Below are 18,265 nucleotides of genomic sequence, written 5' to 3'. Positions count from 1 at the left end.
TATCGCTATACATGCTTGAACCCGCCTGATGGTTTGTTTGAGAAGGGCGCGTCAGACTCATGTCAAACCTTCAGAAGGAAACAAGTTTCCTTCAAGTGACTTGGGCTGGCTATCCACAATCCCTCGTCCAGCCATCAATTCGTCCGATGCCCTGATGCTCCCTCCTCTTTACGCCCCCGTGCAAAATGTTTTATATTGATAAATACAATGAAACATAGTGTAATGAAATTGATATAACATAAAATGATATAATAGATTACAAAATAATATAATATAACATAATATAATATAATATATTTTAATTAATTATAATATAATACAATGTCATACAATATAATATAATATATTACAAAACATGATATAAAATAACAGTTAATGTAGAGTGTCAGTTATGCTCTTCTATTTTCGCAATACTGCAGGAAGTAGAATATTTCTCTTCTAATAACAATAATAATATCTACATCTATAAAAATAATATATGTTATTATTATTGATGACAAATTAATAATAATAATAATAATAATAAATATAATTACGAAATTAACAATAAAAAACAATATAATATAGTACAATGAGTTATATAATAAATAATAGAATAAATAAAATGATATGTTGCGATATGCTATGATATTCTATTACTTGAATTTATATGTCATTTCTCATCCTCTCATTCTGCCATCAACGCATTCCACAGACCATTTGTCACCACAGACACACGTGTAGGCATGAAACAGGAACCAGTGAGAACCAAGCTCACCTTGTGACGACCTTGATATTTAGTTGAAAGTTACTTTAAAAATGATAACTTATAAGGAAAACAAATTTATATTATGCGCAGAGGTACGTAGTACTACTCATAATAAACCCTATAATATAATATAATATAATAAAATATAATATAATATAATACAATATAATATGATATAATGCAATGCAGTATAATACCATACAACATGTTATATAATAACATGAAATAGTGTAAGACGATAATATATGAAATAATATGCTATGATACAATATAACAGTTGATGTCGTAATGTAAGTTACGCTCTTCTAATAATAATAATAATAATAATAACAATAATAATAATAATAATAATAATAATAATAATTATAATAATAATAATAATAATAATAATAATAATAATAATAATAATTAAAATAATAATAATAATACATGATGTAATAAACAACAGAATTATATGTTGTAATATACTATGATAAACACTGCATTTTAGGATGGGCTTCAACCTACAAGCCATTTCGCACCCTCTCATTCTGCTACTAACGCAGAAGGCGATAGCACCCAGTCGACGCCGTTCTATTGACCAAATGTCATCATAGACGCTCGGGGAGGCATGAGATAGGGACTTGTGAGGACTTAGTTATCTCACCATTTGACGACCTAGTTCTAGGAGTTTGATCCGTGTCAAAAAAATAAATAAATTTCACCTGAAACTATGACACGCATTTAGGCATTTCTTTTCAGATAATTACGTTTTAAAAATACGTGTCGCTTTCTATCACGTAGAGATCAACTTGTGATTCACTGGGGATGTCGGTTTTTTTAAATACTCGATTAGTCAATAATCGAATATAACTTTTCAATCTAATCGATTTACTTGATTAATCGTACAGAATTACTCGATTAATCGATTAGCTTGCGCTTAACTATGACTAAATTAGATAGGCGATCTAACGTTGTGTTTCACTGCTAGATGCGTACGTGTGCGAGGATGATGATTGCAATTTTAGCTGTCAAAATACAAGGGAAATCAAATTTCCACTTGTAAAATCATTTATTATATACAACATACAACGTCATATTTTCATGTAGAAGTTAATTTTAGTGTGAGAAAAATCAATTTCTACCTATGTTATTTTAGCAGCACCCAAGATTCTGTTTTAAACAATACATATTTTCAGATATTATCTTAGCATGCTAGAAAATGTTATGTTGATAATTTGGAATGATTTTATTCGTCGCGTACATTATATAATATTACTTGAAAGACCGTACAGATGCGCGAACTTAACCGAATATACGATATTATCATGAGGAATAGTTTTTTACCGCACTTTGGGTTTATTCCTGTAGCGATCCTCAACCGAATCGAACTAATTCCGGATCTCGATTTTGATCAACATATCATCTTACAAAAACAAAAATGATTCCAGGAAACAAAAGAAAATAAATTTTCTTACATTTTAAAATGAACAGTTCTCATGACAAATCCTAGAATTCTACAAAATAATTGAAATTATATGAGTTATCCATAGCAGCCTGTGTAAAATTCAATCATCATCTTAAGAAAGGTTCAAATTAGTTCTTCGTCAGGTGAAATTAGTTCTGCGTTCGATTGCCAATTTTGTTTAAGTCGACTTGTTGTTTCAAGTGGTGCCAGATTGTTTTCGGAACAACTTACTTAGTTCACGCACAAAAATTTAACAAATACCAAGTAATTAGAAGTAAAAGATATTTTAATTTGAATCAAATATTGGTCTCGTTTTTATAAAACCAATAAGTCACATGGCAAAATTTTCTTTGAAGAAATGCAGGCGAACTATTCAAAATAGAGCATATTTTCACCGACCAAACGAATAAGAGAACTTTTATTGAACACTCAGCCAGTGCATAACAGATCTTCAAGTAAGTGGCAGGGTGTTTAGTGACTTTAAAACAAACACGATATATATTTTTGTAATAAGCACAATTTGTTTGGATCAACCATGTCCTCGATTGAAGTAATAACATTCTAGTTTGAATCTATTGATTTGATATTTGCTGAGCAACTAACCGTTTCATCGTTTTCATTAAGCTGTTTTTTTCTGAATGAAGTTTAAATTACTTAATTAAGCTCTCGGTCCTCGTACACTAAGATTACTAGAAATCAATAAATCAATTTGATGTATATAAACCCAAAAATAAGTATAAAAGAGCTTTCAATCAAAATATGGCTCTTTCAAACAAGAACAAACTAAGAAAGACAACAAATCACCCGAAACAATATACATTTGTTTGCTTGCTGCGAATGATATTCTATTTAGCAAACCTAATTTACTATCCTCATCGTTTTAATAGTAAAATACTGTTAAAATCATAGTTTCGAGTTACGCAAAGGTTTATGTGACAATCTTCGAAATGGTGAATGTGAGAGCATGGAACTAAAGTTTTCAGAATGTCATTTCAGGAAACTTGAATTATCTCAGATTTTAATTTTTTAAGCACGATTTTTAGTTAAAAGATTCAAAAAGATTTTGCTTTAGTAAATATTCTACCACTAGTAATATAAATAAAGTAATGTCAATATTTTTATAAATCAGTAATATAAATATTTTTGATGAACCAAAGATTATCTAGTAGAATAAAAAAATCAACAGAATTTTGTGCAGTTTTTGACAACTGTGTAATACATTGAAAATCTGTGCATCTGGCATCCCTTAAAACCTCTCAACTGATTGACAAAATCTAAAGTACGATTCAGACGGTCCGGCTTCTTCCGTCACCGTCACCGGAACGTCAACATCCGTCACCGTCATTCTGATTCACACGATCCGGTTTCCTATCCGTGTCCGTCATGCCATTTTCTTACACGCAGAATTTGAAGAACTTAGTTTCGTACAATTTTATTCCACTAATACAAAATCTGGGAGCTTTTGAAGCCAATCGATCTGTTGTTTTCCTACCTTTTAATCGAATAAATAACTTTCAAAATTAACTAGAAAGAGGAAAAAACAAACCAATCAGTTCCACTCAACAACGTAATGTACTTTGCAAATCTACTGATAAATTTAATTACCTATATGTGGTATATTTTGTTTAAGAGTGGGATCTTGACACCGAATGCATACATAACAAACGTCAGCTCAATACCGTAATCATATGAATCGTGCATGTGTGCGATAATCACAGTCCGTCAAATATTCTTTCGGAGAAATGTTGACGGAGCTTGTCGTTGACGGACGTTGACGTTCCGGATCTCTGCTGGATCGTGTGAATGCGCAAAGGGAAAACTCGTTTGACTAATTTTGACGGAGGCTGACGTTCCGGTGACGGTGACGGAAGAAGCCGGATCGTCTGAATCGTACATTATTCTTCCTTCCGAATCATTCTTCTCGTCATTTTCGCCCTGTGGAATAAATACCAACGTATCGGCTACAGTGTAGCCATATTTACAGATTTTTTAATAACTTTTTGCTAAAAAAGAAACATTTATTAAATTTAAATTTTTAGACTCGGTTTTTGATTTGAAATGAACATGAAAAATGTTTTGGTAAATGCGTTTTTTTTTCATTATTTATTAATGCTTAAAACAATTAATTGAGCTTTGCTGACAAAACACGAAATATCTCATGTTGAACTCGAAATCGAATTCATTGTTGACGTATTACCGGATCGTTTGGAAACCGGAAAAAGTCTAGTTTGGATAGAAATGCTTAGTGTGGCCACAGTGTGTGTTCCACAGTTCATTTTTCTCGTAAAACTAAACACTCTTTTGAGTTTACACTAATTTAACAAATCTTTTTTGGTTACACTTTAACTTACTAAAAAGAAAAACGGCTTGATGCTGATTTTAATTACACAGTGCTGCCACTATAAACATTTATTACGAATAAGATTGAAAATTTTCATTTTCATTGGTGAATTAAAATCATACATTTTATTAAACTTGTTTTCTGTTTTTCTTTATACTTGGCATCATTGCTCGCGTACCCTGCAAAAGTTTTTTCTTTTTAAAATGTGCGGGTAGCAACATCAAAATCAGCCAATCAGAAACTGGTTCATTTTGGAATAAAAGCAGCACCCCCAGTTGTCAGGTCTTGTCTTAGGACAAAATGAAACGAAAAGAAATGTGAGGAATACTACAATTGAGAAGATTTTTTTTTGTTTCAATTATAGAGGCTTTAACATTAATGTCATTCACCTCTTCGAGCCAGAAAAACTTTCTGACCCTATGTGCGGGGTTGGGAATCGAACCCAGGCGGGCTGCGTGAAAGGTATCGACTTACCCATCACGCTACACCCGTCCCCTAATTGAGAAGATTATAATGAACATTAGTGAAACTGGAGCCATTTTATTGTATTGTAATTTTCACTGGTGGTTATCAAAAACTGCGATGCGACAAGATAGCGACAGAATGCGGCAAAGATAGCGAAACTGTCATTCGCATCGCCAAACTTTTTATAACTAGATTAATTATACAATGTATTTATCGACAACTTTGTGTTCAAAACCTACTGCTTTACTTGGAACGCTTTCGATTTTAACTATAAAAATAAACTGCTATAAAAAATTGTATATCGTCTCCTCTAAAAGTAAAGTCATCTTTGACAGATACATATATTTGTTGAAGCATCAAATGAACGAATAAATAATTATTGTCGTAAAATAAAGTTACATGTTGAATCTGTAGTTAGTTCACCATACGATTTTTTTCTAATCGATCTCATGCTTGATATAAAAATGCTATCAACTTCAATACAACGAACAGCTAAAAAAAACAGCTATTCAATTTCTGGCAGAGATGTCAGGTAAAACTTTGCATGTCTGCATACTGGAAATGCTCCAATGCGTGTTAAATTTTGTCGTTGACGAGAAAAAAAAGCCCCACACAATTTTGAAAGTCTGTAAATTAGACGATTGTCTGAAAAAACTTCTAAACCTCTAAAAAGTCTGCTAAACTGCATAGTGCGCTGAAAAAGAAAATTCATCAAATTCACATAAAATCTAAAACTTGGTATCTGTGGTTCTGACGCTCATTATTTCGCAATTCTGCAACGATTTCGTCGCATTCTACGCTAAGCTGAAATTCACAATACTAATCGAAACAATAATCGTGGGAAAAATAATCGATTACTACAATTATCTGAAAGAATTCAATCGATTAAATTTCATTCGATTAACTGTGCTATTACTCGATTATTCAATTAATCGATCGATATTACGACATCTCTAGATTCACAGAAGAAGAAACTATCACAATGCTTTGTTCGAATAAATTAAACAAAGACAATATTATTAATAAAACAAGAATTCTAATGAAATAATTCAAAAAATGAAATAAAAAATGTCATTAAATTATTGTGTTTTTTTTGAGTACCCTGTACGTGGGCTTTTGTAGGACGAAAATAAAATCTAAATATACATCCCTGCAAACCTGTTTGCCCTGTCGCAGTAGGCTGTATTGTACGCAATAGGCTTCCCGTTTAGTTTCACTGTGTGGTGTTTGCTTTGGATTGACACCTACAGCGGCTACATTTGACGGTTTGTTTTATTTCCCCGTCTCAAAGCTGAGCGATATTTAGACGATAAATAAATAAAATTCATTTCTTTCCTAGCTTGGATGACGTTCGTTAAACACAAAAAAACACAGGATTCACTAGGCTCAACATTTCTAAAGCACTGCGTCGACCTGTGACGGCCCAAGACTCGAGTCGCTACGGTGTTGGTTCAGGCTGCTGGGTGGGATTTTATGCGCTCAAAGAGTTTTATGATATCGTTCCGACAGAGGGAAGCCGAGTTTCAAATTCTTGAAGCGCGATGACGAAAGCAACAACAACGTGACTCGGAGAATGTAAATAGTAAATGAAGGATTTCTGTTTTTTGTGTGTGGGATTTCAGCAGCTTGAACTGGACGCCAATTAAACATTTTAAGTGGTATTTGTAATGTCTGTCAAAATCTATAAACTTTTGTACAGGCTTATTGCCAGGGGAAATTATTAAAATTTTCACCATTATTCATTGCTAATGCCATGCGGCTATTCCAAACACGCAATCAAAACAATTGTTGCTATACTTTTGTTAATAGAAAATAAATACCGAAGAAACATAGGTCTTATCCCCATGCAAAATTCAAACGCAACAACTCAACGTATGACAGCAATGCTCAACACAAACATAAAAAAATAAAACGCATGTTTATTTTGGTCCGATTTACCTCACGCACACGCAATGAAGCAACTGTCGTAAACCTTGTTATTTTTCCCAAGGATAGGTAGTTGAAAATCTTTTTTTCTGTACGATTCTAACAAAAAGAGCAAAAAAAGTTAACAGAAGTCTTGTACGCCAAAGGTACACTTTCAGTGAGGATAACCTTCTTCTTTGAAAAGATGGCGAAAAAATGTGCAAACTCGGGCTTGCCCGTAGGGACGGTATTTATTAGAGAGTGAACATCTCAAAGGATTTGCCTGGGGAAATCCTACTCAAACACGCAAATTCTCTCATGCCGAAGGGTTCTCCGGGAAAGAAAAGTTTACCGATCGGCGTGGAGAAAAAAATGTTGGCATGACACACAGGACAGTACAAATATTGTAGCATTGACTAAGATATGATACTAAAACGTTAATCCGACACGTTTCGATACCTTTCTGTCAAAATCCGGGAATTCGAATGAATTTGCTGTGAAAAATAAAACAAACACCGGATCCGCCCTAGTAGAGTTAAATGTTTTGTGTGTGGGCAGTAAATAGTTCTCACTCAAATATGAATGTAGCAATCTAATGTCGTTTTCGTTTTTAAATTGCACTACACTGGTGTAGCGAAAGCTGCACTGAAACCGTTCGTTTTTACCAATTGCACTACGCCAGTGCTACACTTTTTCTGCACCGATACCACTGGTGTAGCACTCATCAAAAGTTTGGTGTAGCTCTGTGCAATGGAATCATGTATTGTAGTCAATGGTTACTGTTTATGTTTTCGTCATTTTTGTTCGTTTATTCATGCCTCAGTGTAGCACTGCACCGGTGTAGTGCAATTTAAAAACGAAAACGCCATAAGCCAACTACGATAGGAGCAACTGACAGGTGGATTCAAGGTTAGAAATACTTCTTCTGCACATTCAAATACGAACTCCTTTACTCCTGTCCTCGGTGGGCAATCGTTCTCATTCTACATGTGAATAAATGAAAAAAAAAACAACGTCTTGATCTCGGTTGTAGCGGGAAAATCAAGCTTTCCCTTACGCAAAATTGCTCTCTATCCGACTACATGAGATATGCAAATTGTGTTGTGTATTTGTTCAAGTTTCTGGATAATCGTTTATGAATTTTCGGCAAGCATACAATTGTTCAAAAATCCCATGACGTCAAATATTGCTGAAATTACGTCTGAAGTTAGCCAACCCACGGAGAACCCCAGAGCACAAAATTACTTTATTGTAATTGTTGTTTCTTACATTGGTTGTTTAAAAAATCTTTTTTCAATCCACCTAGCGGAAGTTTCATGAAATTGAAAATTTTCACTAATCGCATTGTAATACCGGAACCGGAAGTCTGATCTAGATCAACTTTTCGGCGACTTTTTGAAGAATTTCCAGACCTTTCATTTGCTACTTGATTAGTAAAAATCGGTTGAGAAATTTCCGCCTTTTTCATAAATTTGCACATATTTCCTTGTAATTCCGGAACCGGAAGTTGGATCCAAATGAAATTCAAGAAAATTGTATGAGGTCATAAGACCTTTCATTCGTATCTGTGGAACTTTGGATTTCTTCTGGCTGGATCGCTTCGTGTCGGGGTACAAGTGTCTTCACGTCCGTTCTTGACGACTGCTTATCTGAGAATGACTCAATCGATGGTCACGAGTATTCTCGTCTCAAGGCTGACTTGGATCTTGATGTTCGATGACTTGTCGTAGCCAAGTTATTTAACTTCGACAGCTTGGCACTGGGTGGCATATGTAGTATATCACATCTCCCTTCCCCTTTATAAATATTATCTCCATTAATTTGTACATATATTTTGCTAGTAGTAATTGTTTCGGAATAATTGTAATGAATTAAAATCAATTTTAATAACTATTTCAATTTATTTCTTCGAGTTCTTGTATAAAGTTTTCCAGGTGAGCTGGAACTCGTTTTTCTCTCGTAGAACGCCTCAGAGGTTCTTCATCCTTTGAACAGATGGTGTCCTCAGTTGGGGTATCCGTGCTCCGCCACGTGTGAACTTTTTTCGTTTGACACACATGTCGCTTCAGTATTCGACCATCCTTGTCACAGAGGACAAGATTTCCGTTATTTTCTTCTATTACCGTGTAACGGAGCGGGTCAAATCTTGAATCTCCCTTTATTCGAGAAAGTCGTTCAATAATAACCGTATCCCCAGGTTTCACCCTGGATTCTCGTGCTCCTCTTCGTGTATCTTCACGGACTTTTGCCTTCAACTTAGCTTCTCGGTCTTTTACATCTAATAAATTTTCATCATGGTCCGCTTTCTTATGATGCAAGAGCGGAAGTCGGCGCTTAATTTTCCGACCCAACATTACTTCTTCCGGAGGGACTCCCGTCACTGCATGGGCGGCAGAATTAAAAGCGCTGACTGCAGCACGCAACTCGTTTTGATAAGGAGTGTTGCTTGAGACTGATGCGGCCATTGCTTTATTAATGACTTTCATACTATTTTCTACCAATCCATTTTGTTGTGGGAACAGTGGTGTCGAGAAAACAGTTTGAATCCCTCTATCCGAACAAAATTGTTTGTATTCAAGGCCGTTGAATGGTGGCCCGTTATCAGAACGGATACATTGCGGAAATCCTTCCCTTTCGAAGATTTCCTCTAGAACAGATTTTGTACAATCAAAACTCGTCGATTTTACAGCACGAGCGATTAAATATCTTGAACGATAATCTACAATTACCAGTATTGAAATATTACCAAACCGTGCATAAGGGCCGTTAAAGTCTAGTGCTATTGTTTGCCAAACAACTTGAGGTGCGAAAATTCGACGCATCGGTGTTGGTTTTTCAGGTCTGCCATTCGTGGCACAGATTTTGCATGACAAGACCCATAATTCTGCATCACGGGAAATTCCCGGCCACCACACTCGCTGTCGTAGAATGCTTTTCATTTTTGCGGATAACGGGTGGCCATCATGTGCTACATGGAGAGCCTTTTTCCGAAGTTTGATAGGGACTATCGCGCACCCGTTTTTTATGAGAATTCCGTCTTGGAACCAAAGATTACTCTCTAGGGATTGAAACCGTTTCAGTTCTTTTGACCACTCTCCCGTGTTTAAAGCGTTAGCAACTTTTTGGAGTTCTTCATCTTCTTTAGTTGCTTCTCGGATTTCCTGTTCCGTCAAGAAACCCGCAGTATTTGCTTCTAGAGCAGCTACTTCCCACGGACTATGATGCTCATCAAATGGATCGTCTTCTCCCACATATAAACGAGATGATGAATCTGCTATATTGTCGCGCCCACGCACATACTCCGCATCATAATCATAAGGGCTGAGCCTAAGTGCCCATCCATCTGCCCTGGTTAAGGCTCTTTTCGAATTCTCACGAGATCTATTTAGAATGAAATGTACTCCTTGGGCATCTGTTCGAAGAGTGAAACGTCTACCGAGCAAGAAGAATGAGAAATGTTCGACAGCCCATACTGCTCCTAAAGCCTCTCGCTGATTCTGGGCGTACTTTTTTTCTGTAGCCGTCAAGGTCTTTGACGCAAAGCTTATGATTCTTGGTTTTCGATCTGTTCCTTCCTGTACGAGTACTGCTCCAAGTGCTCTTGGAGAGGCATCGGTATATAAAATGGTTTTATCTTTTTGGGAAAAGAACCCTAATGTGGTAGTGCATTGTATTATTCGCTGTTTAAGTTCTTCAAATGCTCTTTCTTGATCAGTTCCCCATGACCATGTTTTGCTGGTAGCTACTGACCATAGTGGGCTAGAAATGTCAGCGAAATGTTCGATGTATGTACTGATATAAGAAGCTAACCCAAGGAAGCTACGAAGTTCAGAAACTGTGGTTGGGTGTCGAAACTTATGGATGTCGCTTACTTTGGCTTCATCTACATGAAAACCGTTTTGATCTATGTTGTGACCAAGAAATTTAACATAAGTTCTATCAAACTCACATTTAGCCATGTTCAGTGTCAGATTATTTTGTCGTAGGATTTGAAGGACTTGGGCTGTAGTGGATCGTAGGTCCTCTAGGCTTTCTCCGAAAATTAGGATATCATCTAAATAGACTATAACATTTCTGATTCCATCGAGAATCCGACACATTTCTCTTTGGAAGACTTCGGGAGCACAATTTACGCCGAACATGAGTCTCGTAAATCTATACATCCCGCCTTCAGTTAAAAAGGTTGTTAGATCTCGTGATTGTTCGTGAAGCTCGAGATGATAAAATGCGTTACTCAGGTCTAACTTGGTATAGTATTTCGATCCTTGCAGTTTCAATTTCATCTCGTCTAACAGTGGAAGTCGATAATATTCCCTCTTTATTGCTTTGTTTGGAGCGCGCATGTTTACAACCAGGCGGAAGTCATTTTTTCCTTTGGCCACTGCGGACATGCCGCTTATCCAATTCGGGGCCGTTTTTACTTTTTCTATTATTCCTTGAGATTCCATTTCCGCAAGACGAGACTTCGCTGCTTCTCGGTAAGCGGCGGGTACGTTGAAATATGCGTTTCTAACAGGAGGTACAGCTTTATTGATGCTGAACGTTATTTTAACTCCCGGCATCTTGGGGAACGCTTTTATTGCACTTGTACTCTCACAACGATTAACCGCTAGTCCTACTTCGAGTAATCTCATTTCGCTGGCAGTTGTTCTACCGAGCAGCGATCTATGACCTTGGTCTACGACGACAAATTCTGCGGAAACAATAGGTTTGTTTAATCCGACAACCTCTACTTGTGCTCGGAAGGAACATTGAATCTTCATAGGATTTGTTGATGCGTAGGCACGGAGCTCTCCGTTTTTCAAACAAATTGTCAGTCAGCTCCTGAGTCAATAAGAAAACAAATCGGACTTGATGAACCCAAACGGCAATTAACCAATACGTCATTTAGAGAAAGGGCATTTGCACACTGAAATTGGGGGATCTATTTGTCAATAATATCGAAAATCATTTTATTTCTCTAGTATTTCAGAACATACAATGAAATTATACCTGATTATTGCAATTTTCGTCGTCAGTCCAACCCGTGGAATCTCTATTTTCCTTAACATTTTGGACTACTCTAACTCGTCTCTTGTGGCATGTTACAGCGAAATGACCAAGCACACCGCACGAGTTACACTTTTTATTAAGAGCCGGACACGGTTCGTGTTTATGTTCCATTCTATTGCACTTCGAGCAACGGAATCGTCGTCCTTGACCAGGTTTATTTTTATAAGGCCTTTGGCGCATGGTGACGTCATCATTTTTGCTTTGACGATTACGGAGCTTTGCAACAGAAAGCCTATGTTGCTGAGACACAGCAAATGCGCACGAATCTTTCGGTGTTGAGTTTTCAGCAACATATGCCTCTTCTCTCGTGGCGGATTGTACAATGTAAATTGTTTCGTATCCAAATGTACGAGCAGTTTTCGCAAGTTCGCTGTTTATAAGTCCCTTGAGGAGTTGAGCGCGAACGAATCGCTCTTGGTCGTTCATGCTGTATCCACAAAGCCTAACTTTTTCTTGTAGTCGGGCATGAAATGCTACCGCTGACTCATCCTTGTTTTGCCGCATGTTCATGAAAGCCTCATGCTCTGCTGCCGTATCGGTCATTGATTTGAGATGTGCATCAATGTTATTTACCATAGTCGTATAACAATGGGGGTCCCGAAGGTCAGGTCGAAGTTTTGCTGCTCTTACTATTCCCTGTAGGTCTTCCCCCATGGACAAAAATAACATTTGAGCGCGTCGGGCGGGGTCGTTGGCGTTAGATAATGATGCGGCTATCTCAAAATTTTCCAAGAACCGGTGCCAAGCTTCCCAAAGCTTATTTGCAGGCACGTTTTTCGGGAAAGAAGGAGTATCGAACCGAATTGTTGGTTGGGTTTCGTTTAGCTTTTTAGTTTCGTTATCATTGGAATAACCCCAACCGTGCTCAGTTTCACTCACTGAGTCATACCCAGGTCTGACAGAGTAAACGTTGGGGACGCCTCTTTTCATAGCACACATCGTTTCATTCAGCAATTTTTCCATATTTTCTAACCGCTTTCTAAATTCATCTTGAATGTTCGTATTTTGCTCAGTATCTTCGGTTTCTTTTTCCGACGACATCTCGATCGAATTTGTATCTATTACTGTGGTTTCATTGGCTCCAAGTTCTAATGATTCTAGTTCGTCGTTGTAACCATTTTGCGATGAATGGCTGATCAAATCAGCGTCCGCCACGATATCGTCGCTTGGAGCTTTGACGTATTTTCCTTCGTTTGACATTTCTAAATTTTTGGAAGGAGAGAAGAATAAAGATTCTCAGATTCTCATACCTTTTTGCATCTTTTAGAATTTTTGATGAATTTGTTTCTGACGGTTGTCCAAACACGTCCCATATCTATTTTTTTTATTATACCAACGGTTGTCCAAACACGTTTATTTATTTATTTTCCATAATAGTTTTTATCATAACTACGCGAAAGATCAAATCGAACAGTTCTGTTTTATTCAGAGCAGTTATCCGAAAACACGCATTACGTTCGTACAGACCTTGTGTGGAATAACCTATTGAAGATGCTACCCACAGAATTCAACGGTTGACCAAACACGTTGCTATGGTTTGTTTTGAAAGACAATTGCGGTGCTACGCAACCACGCAACCAATATCCAAGGAAGCAAAACTCGGATTTTCATTTGCTGGCCATTTTTCACACAGAATAAGGAATGTACAGAATTTTCATTTCAACGGTTGCCCAAACACGTTGCTATGGTTTTAGAAAAAAAAACCAATGCGGTGCTACGCAACTACGCAACCTCATAGAAAGCAGAACTCAAATCATTTTCGTTTTCTGTACAATTTCTACACATAGAATAAGGAATGTACAGAACGTTCTTTTCAACGGTTGTCCAAACACGTTGCTATGGTTTTAGAAAAAAAACATTCGCGGTGCTACGCAACTACGCAACTAAAACCATAAGGAGCGAAACTTAAATAATTTTGATTTTCTGCTTTAGAATAAGGATATTTGTTGTTAATTATTTAAATAGCAAACCTGGCAGGATCGCCAATGTGGAACTTTGGATTTCTTCTGGCTGGATCGCTTCGTGTCGGGGTACAAGTGTCTTCACGTCCGTTCTTGACGACTGCTTATCTGAGAATGACTCAATCGATGGTCACGAGTATTCTCGTCTCAAGGCTGACTTGGATCTTGATGTTCGATGACTTGTCGTAGCCAAGTTATTTAACTTCGACAGCTTGGCACTGGGTGGCATATGTAGTATATCACAGTATCTAAGTCCTTGAAAATCGGTTCAGTCATCTCTGAAAAACTACAAGGATCAGCCCCATGGGGTTGTTCGAGCCATTGATGTGGAACAAGACAACCAAAATTTCTAATGATCGACATTTTCAATTAATCGTCACACTTTTGAATCCGCAAATGCACGAGAGTCTGCTTTGTCTTTATTATGAACCAACACCGAACACGCGAACCCAAAATATAGACTATATTTGTCATGATTTGTATTTGTTTTGTAGCCGACGAAATTACATCAATAGCCCAAATGTATGCAATTATATGTTTGTACATGCTTGCGATACAGATATCGATATTTAAGCTTCTTTTCGCCAAGCTTGTTTTCAAGTTTTGTATGCAAGTAGTTATTTTTATAGCGTTTCTCTACCGTCCAATACTACTATTCTGCGATTTCGGTTGAAGCGATAAACTTTTTCTCATTATCAATCGAGTTCATCTTATATAAATAAGAAATTAATCTTATGCACTCAAAATTTACCCTGGAGTAGTTGTCAATTTCTCAGGCGAAACGACATAATATGGGATTTCATCCAATCTTTCATGACAAAAGATCAGGGCATAGCAATTAAAGCTTCAAATCGTTTTATGGAACATTTTGTCTTGCTGTCTAGCAACAACCTACCTCTAGCAAGCTACGTGTAGGACTGAAACGTTAGCTATAATTTTGCTAATATTTACAGCTCCGCGTGCTTCCAACAGCTTCACTTTTCCATCGATTGACCAATCAGAGCGCTGCTTTCCCTTTGATATATCGCTTACTCCTTCAAAACCGTCGACTATGGAAGGGAAATCCAGTATGCCGGAGATTTTTTGCATACAAAATAGGACACTGCTAGCTATTAATCAACATTTCAATGATATACTATTAAAAATACATGGCTATGAACATTCAAATCAATACGTAAAAATATTTCCAATCAAATGGTGACATGATATTAATAATTGATACAAAATTGACTGAGCTGTAATTGTTCAAAACCTGACCACATTTGTACATGTATTTTTCTTGAGTTTCTAGTTTGCCCCCTATATAGAAAACAAAAATGTGTTCCACATTAAAAAAATGGAGTGACATTATTTGTCACATTTGATCCTGGGTGCATTCTACTAAGAATCCAACAAAAGGGCACAAACTCAGAGTTTAGGTAAAGTATTGAGTTACTTTCCAACCAGATATGATTAAAAGAGATTAACAAGAAAGTTATTTGCTCTTGTTCCTCTTGTTCTTAGAGAATGTGTTTAGTTGGCGAATATCCTGGACACAAACCAGCAATATTTCAATCCAACACAAAATTCTCATTGACAACTAATTTTGTTATTAAAATCAGAAAATTTGTTCCTATTTATCTATCACCATCATTACTAAAGGACAGCACAAAGAAAACAAAAATGAAATGGGTTTTATTAACAAGTTTATTAACCAAAAATCAAAAAGTGTCAAAGCAAAACAATCCATTAAAAACCTAAAAAAGACAGTCTTGTTGAAACTGTTTGCAAATTGTTTTGATTATTTTCGCATGTGTTACGATATGTCCATACATAAATTTCTAAACCGATATGTAAAAATGCCGTAAGCTCTTAGTGAAAAGTGTATTTATTCAGCATTTGTGCTCATTTGAAGCGATTGTGCATAATAGTGTTTTGACGTGGAACAGTGAAGTGAGTTTCGAATGTTGCACTCTAATTATATATGTCAAATGAAGTTTTTTTTTTGTATTTTCCAACCTTCCGGTCTACGCCGTCCAGTGTGTCGTGACTTTTATTCTTCATTTTCGCCATCTTACACACGCCTGTGTGGCGTGTGCAAGATGGCGGAAATGAAGAACAAAAGTCACGACACAGTGTACTACTTGTATTCGGTTTTTGTTTTTCGAGTGCTCAAAGTTTTCAGTGAGTGAGTCGATTTCGCGAAGTCGAATGAAGAAAACTGCGATTTAGAAAAAAATTGTCAAAAAGAAGTTTATGTTTCGTTTATGTCTTTTTCTCCAATACAACATCGTATTTATACCTGCCAATATAGAAAAGACAACCGCTACTGAAATTTTTTCCGGTAGTGGTGTGCCATCTAGTGGCTAGTAGTCATTACGGTGTTAACGTTTTTTCGGTGACAGTGCGCCATGTAGCTACAAATTGCAAAAGACAATTCAACCATTTATGTTGGTTAAAAACAGCGTTTTATTTCTCTAATTCAACTAAAAAAAATAGTTGAATGGAAATAAAGTGTGCCTTAGCTAAGAAATGACAGCACGTTTAATTGGTGAATTCAACTAAAAAAATAGCAATTTCAACAAATATTTTATTATTATTAAGGGAATGAGAATTAAAAAATCTAAATTAGCAAAAGTAAGATTATTTTTGTTGTCTTAAAAAATAATTAACTGAAATCAGAAAATCAACTAATTTTTTCGTCAAAATGCCGATTTCGGTCTTTCCGTGTAGACTACCGTGCAGGCAATCGAAATTTTTGTTTTCGAAGACTGTCAGTTTGATCGCCTCTTTTTCGATTTGTCTCAATCGCACGAGACATTTTTCTCCGACAACTGTTGCATTTTCATTTTTAAAATATATACGTCTGTCAGATTTTCTATGTATAGCTTACTTCGATTCTATTTAGTGACGGCTGAGCGCTCACGAGCCGTTCATTTGAACCGACTCGTAGCAACGAGCGAACGAACCACGGCTTCTCTTGGCAGCGGTTTTTGGTTGCGTCCATACTTTCTGGGACAGCCTTTAGGTGGTTTCCCAAATAGCAATCGGCAACTAGTTCTGATGCGACTAAGTCCAAACTATGTTACAACAAGAGCACGAATATGTTTTTTTTTATGTTATACTGGTTAAAACAAGGTGACAGCATTATTTCTTCGTAATATAGCTAGTTACGAAATAGTTGTTAAGGTTTTTAATCACCACATCTTTTTGTCATATTGAATAAATTATAAATTAAAAGCTATCGTTACTTAATCCAAACACATCTTTAATAACAACAATGCTTCTACACGGAGAACCCTTCGATCATAAAATTGCGATATCGCAGTTTTTGATTTTTGCGATAGTTGATTTAACTAATTTCTTTTTGATTCAACCAATATGGTTTTTGATTTGCATATATTCAAGTAGTTGAAAAATATTTTGTTTTGAATGCTGTCAAATGCCGGAGACAGTTGAAAGCAAAACAATAATCGCAACGCAAAATCAACAACTTTTTTAGTTGAAATCTGTTCGCGTCGCTTCAAAATGTCAATGAAAACAACATCGATGGTTAAAGCGTTTGGTGAAATTGTGTTTATTCGATTTGAGAAATTTATGATAACAAGTGTTTATCTAGCAGCGGTGTTGTGATAAAGTTAACCTTGTTTAAGATGAAAAAGATTTGGTGACAAATTAGAAAATGTTAATGAATGATCATCACGCAATCTTTCAGGTATGCGCAAAAATTTTATGCTTCAAATTCGATCATTATTTACTTCCAGCAGACTGTTTTACTTCCAGCTGTTTGATACCGATGATGATGTTCATGCATTAGCAATAAAACGCTTTTTGACATGACTTTAATTTATAAAAGTAACAGGAGCGAAGGGTTTCAAACGCACAGAACGCGCTGCGATTGAATGGCGCGTTTGAATTGCCGTCGCAAAATTCCAATTTTCAGCGGTTGATGCACCCAAGCTCATATAAATTGACTAAAATTATCAGTGCATAACTTTAGTTCAACCGTTTGAAGGCATCATTTTAGGTAAATTTAATAATTTCGCTAATTTACTCGCCCCTCCGGGCACTTTTGCTGATTAAAAACGTTTTTCTACATCAATCATTTCCGATCGAATCAGAAGTATTTTTTTAGAATTTAGATCTTTACTGATCTCAAAACAAACAAACAAATAAAACCGATTTATTTTTCAACTAACAGAATTTTGTTTCAATAACAACACCAGTTATTTCAACTAAAATATTTGTTGAAATTGAAAGGTATGTGTCCTCACTAATTGACAGCATTTTTTTTCAAACAGTTGAATTAGTTGTTTCAACCATCGTTTCTGCTAATCGAAAAACAAAAAATGACAGTTTAGTTAAAA

The 18,265-nt window shown here is 36.2% G+C and overlaps 2 protein-coding genes across 3 annotated transcripts in view; one reads left to right on the top strand and one right to left on the bottom strand.

The window, feature by feature from the left end:
• Positions 1-18,265, top strand: part of LOC131430523 (uncharacterized) — a 261,423-nt gene that overhangs the window by 51,696 nt on the left and 191,462 nt on the right. The window lies entirely within an intron of this gene.
• Positions 8,802-11,669, bottom strand: LOC131429266 (uncharacterized protein K02A2.6-like). The gene has a single exon (XM_058593318.1). The coding sequence runs from the start codon at positions 11,667-11,669 to the stop codon at positions 8,802-8,804; it is 2,868 nt and encodes a 955-aa protein (XP_058449301.1).

The sequence above is a fragment of the Malaya genurostris genome, chromosome 2 (assembly GCF_030247185.1).
Source record: "Malaya genurostris strain Urasoe2022 chromosome 2, Malgen_1.1, whole genome shotgun sequence".
In the NCBI taxonomy this organism is placed as follows: Eukaryota; Metazoa; Arthropoda; class Insecta; order Diptera; family Culicidae; genus Malaya; species Malaya genurostris.
Note: the sequence above shows the minus strand (reverse complement) of the source record. Positions and strands in the feature narration are given on the sequence as shown.